This window comes from Lipotes vexillifer, unplaced genomic scaffold (assembly GCF_000442215.2).
Source record: "Lipotes vexillifer unplaced genomic scaffold, Lipotes_vexillifer_v1.1 scaffold680, whole genome shotgun sequence".
NCBI classification, from domain to species: Eukaryota; Metazoa; Chordata; class Mammalia; order Artiodactyla; family Lipotidae; genus Lipotes; species Lipotes vexillifer.
This window is the reverse complement of record NW_006780838.1, coordinates 1,342,800-1,348,715: the sequence shown is the minus strand read 5'-3', so window position 1 is coordinate 1,348,715 and position 5,916 is coordinate 1,342,800. Positions and strand designations below refer to the sequence as shown.

Genomic DNA, 5,916 nt, shown 5'->3' with positions numbered 1-5,916 from the left:
CAAAAAAAAAAAAAAAAAAAAAAAAATGGGTAAGATGGGAATTCCCTGGTGGTACAGTGGTTAAGAATCCGCCTGCTAATGCAGGGGACATGCGTTCAAGCCCTGGTCCGGGAAGATCCCACATGCTGTGGAGCAACTAAGCCCGTGCGCCACAACTACTAGGTCTGCGCTCTAGAGCCCGCAAGCCACAACTACTGAGCCTGAGTGCCACAACTACTGAAGCCCACGTGCCTAGAGCCCATGCTCTGCAACAAGAGAAGCCACTGCAATGAGAAGCCCGCGCACCGCAACGAAGAGTAGAGCCGCTCTCCACAACTAGAGAAAGCCCGCATGCAGCAATGAAGATCCAACGCAGCCAAAAATAAATTAATTAATTAAATTTTAAAAAATGGGTAAGATGGCAAATTTGGTTTTATGTGTATTTTACAATTAAGAAAAATTTTTTTTAATTTTCTTAATTTTTAAAAAAATGGGTAAAGGACTTGAATAGACATTTTTCCAAACATCCAAATAAGCATGAAAAGATGTTCAATATCATTAGTCATTAGGGAAATGCAAATCAAAACCACAATGACATACCACTTCACACTCACTACATCTGTAGATGTCAACAAACTGATTCAAAAGTTTATAAGGAAAGGCAAAACATCCAGGATAGCCTACACAACATTGAAGGAAAAGAAAAAAGCTGGAAGAAAAAAAAAAAAGTTGGAAGACTGACACTACCTGACTTCAAGATTTGCTATAAAGCTACCGTAATCAAGACAGTGTGGTACTGGCCAAAGAACAGACAAATAGATCAATGGAACAGAATACAGAGCCCAGAAATAGACCCTCACAAATACAGTCAGTCGATCTCTGACAAAGGAGCAAAGACAATTCAATGGAGAAAGGATAGTCTTTTCAACAAATAGTGTTGAAAACAACTGGACATCCACATGCAAAACCAAGAATCTATACACAGACCTTACACCTGCCACAAAAATTAACTCAAAATGTACCGTAGACTTAAATGTAAAATGCAAAACTCTACAACTCCTAGAAGATAACATAGGAGAAAATCTAGGTAACCTGGGTTTAGTCATGCCTTCTTAGATACGACACCAAAAGCACAACCCATGAAAGAAAAAGTTGGCTAAGTTAGATTTCATTAACCTTAAAAACTTCTGCTCTGTGAAAAACACTAAGAAAATGAAAAGAAAGCCACAGACTGAGAGAAAATATTTGTAAAACACATGTCTGATAAAGGACTGGTATCCAAAACATAAAATGAACTCTTAAGACTCAATAAGAAAACAAACAACCCAATTTAAAAATGGGCAAAAGATCTAAACAGACACATCACCAAAAATACACAGATGGGAAATTAGCATATTAAAAGATGCTTTACATTGTATGTCATTAGGGAATTGCAAGTTAAAACGAAGTTTAACACAAATAGGATTTTGCACACCTATTAGAATGAGGAAAATCCAGACCACTGACAACACCAAATGCTGACGAGGATGCACAGCAATAAGAACTCTCATCCACTGCTGGTAGGAATGCAAAATGGTACAGCCACTATGGAAGACAGTTTGACAGTTTCTTCCAAAACTATATATACTCTAACCACACAACCCAGCAATCACACTCCTAAGTATCTACCCAAATGAGATGAAAGCTTATGTCCACACAAAATCATGCACACAAACGTTTATAGCACTTTTATTAATAACAGTCAAAATTTGGAAACAACCAAGATGTCCTTCAATAGGGGAATAGATAAACTGTGGTACATCCATACAATGGAATATTACTCAACAATAAAAAGAAAAGAGCTATCAATTCACAAAAATAACCCTAAATGCTAAGTGAAAGAAGCCAATATGAAAAGACTACATACTGTATGGTTCCAACTATATGACATTCTGGAAAAGACAACACTATAGAGACAGTAAAAACATCAGTGATTGCCAAAGGTTTGGGGGAAGGAAGGAGGATAAAGAGGTGCAGGGTGGAGCACAGGATATTTTTAGAGCAGTGAAAATATTCTGCATGATAATATAATGGTGGATACATGTTATTATACGTTTGTTCAAATTCAGAGTGTGCAACAGTAAAAGTGAACCTTAGTGTAAGCTATGGACTTTAGTAATATAATAATGTATCTATACTGGCTCATCAACTGTAACAAATGTACTACACTAATGCAAGATATTCATAATAGGGAAAACTGAGAGCTGAGGAAGTATATGGGAACTCTGCACTTTCTGCTCAATTTTCTGTAAACCTAAAACTGACCAAAAAAGAAAAAGAATATTAAAGAAGAAAAAACCCACAATGAGGTATCACTTCATACCCACTAAGTTGGTCATAATCAAAAAAATGAAAAGTAACAAATGTTAGCATGAACATGAAGAAACTAGAACTCTCCTACACTGCTGGAGGAAATGTAAAATGGTGCAGCCACTATGAAAAACAGTTTGGCAGCTTCCCAGAAAGTTAAACATAGAATTACCATATGACCCAGCAATTCCATTCCTAGGTACGGACCATAATTAATGGTTACTTTTGTTACATGAATTTTACCACAATTTTTATTAAAAGCCATTGAGGGGAAAATTTTTTTTAATTATATTTTCTAGTTAACAAGAAAAAAAACAAGTCATTAGATTATTACAAAGAAGAAAAACTGGGAAAGGAGACAAGAAATGAGTGAGAAAGGAAAACAGAAGATGGATAAGAATAAAGGGGAGAGAAAAATAAAGCCACAAAGAGGGGTGAAAAAAAACTCTCAACGCATATCACAAAGAATAGGACAGAGGTAAAAAGCAGAGAGACAGAAAGATTCAATAGATTCTGCAGGAAGTGTATCTGTAAACCACATTACTTAATCAACAATTTCCATCCATAAATAAGTATTAGGAATATTTTTGAATCTTTGTAGAATAAAAATATCAATTCAAACACTGTTTATTTGGGCAATGAATTTTACAGCATTAAGAAAACTCTCCCTGCTAATGAGCACGTTAGCTGCTTCTTAAACCTGTGGTACTCACCAGTGGCCCCTCCCCCTCTCCCTTGAAGTCAGCTTCCTCACTAGGAGCTCTGTCCGCTCCCAAGGCTCACCTTTAGAGGCACATTTAGAGGAGTCTGGTAAGATCTAAAGAGGTACAACTTGGCACTTACTGTGCTTCTGCTAAGGAGACTCCTTAGGTGAAAAGCTAAGATGAATGAGGGGATGATCTGAGGAAAGGAAGGAAGGATGTACTTCAGACTAGTTGAGGACTTTAAAGGAGAGAGAGAAAGGGAGCCTTATTTTCCTTCCAGAAATGAGTAACCTAGTTCAACCTAGGGAAGGGAAACAATACAAGATTCAGAGCAGAAACCTTGGTCAAAAACAAAGAGTGATGTTTGGCTGGAGAATAAGCACTCCCCTAGGAACTTAAGTGCAGTAAAAGTGGATTTAACTGAAGTGAGGGATCCCTGACAACTTACCTCTGAAAGTAACAGTAACAAAAGGAGTTTGAGGATGGGAGGCAGAAGGGGATATGCTTGGGGTTATAGTGTTCAGATGAAATCTAGCCCCAGGAGCTGATGCTATCAAAATTCATATTTCTAACACACTGCCTGCAAAATACTTCCCCATCCAAGATTTCTTACCGTATACACTGCCAGCAGAGCCAACTGGTTATAGGGGCGCCCATTCTTGGGAGCAATGTGCTGGGCTTTCAGGTACCAGCTGTAATACAAAAACAGTAAAAAAAAAAAAAAAAAAAAGTTCTCTATCAACACTTTCCCAATTCATCACCTGATAGCCCTTACTAATTAAGCTGTAAACTTGGGGTGGTAAAGCATGAGGCAAATAGGGTCACCTGTAGGACATATAGATAGGAGGCAGCTCAGGTGGCCCACTGCTCTTAATAGGGCTTGGATTAAAGCCACACAGGGAAGAGGAGTAATGAACAAGAGGCAACAGTACCTGCGTGCTTTCCCGTAGTTTGCCGTGTCATTGGCTTGCTCCCGATACCTGGCAATATCTCCTTGGCAAATCATACATCGCTGGGCACTGATCAAGGCATATTTTACCTTCAGGAAAAACGATCAGTTAGTAGCATATACCCAAGAAACTCTAACTTCAACCCCAAAGGACAGGGATGGGGTCAAAATAACAGAGCAGCATTCATAAGGCACCAGTAGTCCTCAACAAAGCAAAAAGTTTTCAGTCTAACCTTGACTAGAAAAAAAAGCCAACAATGTGATGCAAAATTTACTAAGAGTGCAAAAGGGAGAGGAGGTCATTCTTATTTCGAGTCCCAATCAAGTGGAAGAAAACATTCTGACTCTCTTTGTAGTAGCTGTGTGATCTCAGCTAAGTCTTTGGGACTCAGTTTCTTCATCGGAATATAAAAATACCTATTTCATAGGGAAACTGTAGGGAATAAGTGTAAAAATACAAGTTATAAAGTGACATACAGGGAATTCCCTGGAGCTCCAGTGGTTAGAATTTGATGCTTTCACTGCTGTGGACCCGGGTTTGTTCCCTGGTTGGGGAACTAAGATCCCACAAGCCACGCAGTGTGGCCAAAAAAAAAAAAGTGACATACAAATACGAAAATAATTGTTTACTCTGTTCTTTTCCTGCCATCATCTTTCTCTCCTCAAACTGTTAATACCACTGTATTGTGTTACTGCATTGCATCCCCTTTGCAAGACAATAATAATTCCCTAAAACAATAAGTTACCCTTTAGCAAACACCTACAACGTGCCAGGGCTGAGTAATACTACATATGTTTCCTCACTGATGGGCTTGGCATCTGTCACTCAATGAGAAAACAAAAGAGTAAACCCTTAACAATTCCAAGACACGTACCCAACCAAAAAAACCTTCCTAAGGAACATCACTTCATAAGATATAATACCACTCCACCCACAGACAAGAAATTACCATGTCACTGAATAAAGTAGTAGATACTGACCCCACAGGAAGGCTCATTTACTAGCTAAGTGAGTAGCTACTGCACATCAGCCTCCTAACACATAACTCAAAAGTATGCCTCAGCAAAGTTATACATCACTACATGTCATACACCTTCAGAGTTCTGACTACTCCACACATTCTCCCTATGAACACCAAGAATCCTTGGTATTTAACTGGTAAAGCACCAAGGAAACTGCTATGTTTCCACTCTACAGCCACTTTGCTACCTCAACGGGGGGAAGAAAAAAAAAACAAATTCAGCCAAAGGCTCTCCACTATCCTCAGAATAAAGTACTAGATGGTCCAGCCTCTGCTGCTCACCTCTCCAGCACCACTTCCCCTCTCACTCTCCGTGCCTCAGACTAGGCTTTTCTCAGTTCCCCTATCACATGGTGCTTTTCCCACTGCAGGACCTTCACATGTACCGTTCTTATTGCCAAGAAGACATCTTTCACCTGGCCAAGGTCTCCGGTCTTCAGCCTCAGCTTAACTGTGACTTCCTCAGGCCTCTATGACCCTCCAAGCCCCTTCACACCACACCCCCCAACATCCTCTGCAGAAGTCAATGCATCTGCAATTACCAATGCAACACCTGTACTCATCCCTAATCAAACTCTAAACTCTGAGAGCTAGGAACATGGCTTTCTCGTTCCACACTGAATTAGGTGTGCCTAGAATGGCACCTGGCATGGAGGAGGGACTCAACAGATACTTGCTGACTAGTAATAGAACCTGTGCATGGCAATTCATCAGAAGGAGCAGAAAGGCAAGGAGGAAGCCTCTGCTCCATAAATCACACTCCTTTCTCTAATGAATCAACCTCTTCCTCTCCCCTGGCCCTTTCCTCTCAACATATAATTACGCTAAAGTCTCTCCAAGCTTAGATACTCACACTATGTCTTTTTTTTTTTTTTCGGTACGTGGGCCTCTCACTGTTGTGGCCTCTCCCGTT

General features: G+C 39.7%; 1 protein-coding gene across 1 annotated transcript in view; it reads right to left on the bottom strand.

The window, feature by feature from the left end:
- Positions 1 to 5,916, bottom strand: part of SMG6 (SMG6 nonsense mediated mRNA decay factor) — a 242,306-nt gene that overhangs the window by 228,725 nt on the left and 7,665 nt on the right. The window contains exons 5-6 of the mRNA XM_007454196.1: positions 3,965 to 4,071; positions 3,646 to 3,724 (exon numbers count right to left, since the gene is read on the bottom strand). Of these exons, the coding sequence (XP_007454258.1) occupies positions 3,646 to 3,724; positions 3,965 to 4,071 (186 nt within the window). The remainder of the gene's footprint in view (positions 1 to 3,645; positions 3,725 to 3,964; positions 4,072 to 5,916) is intronic.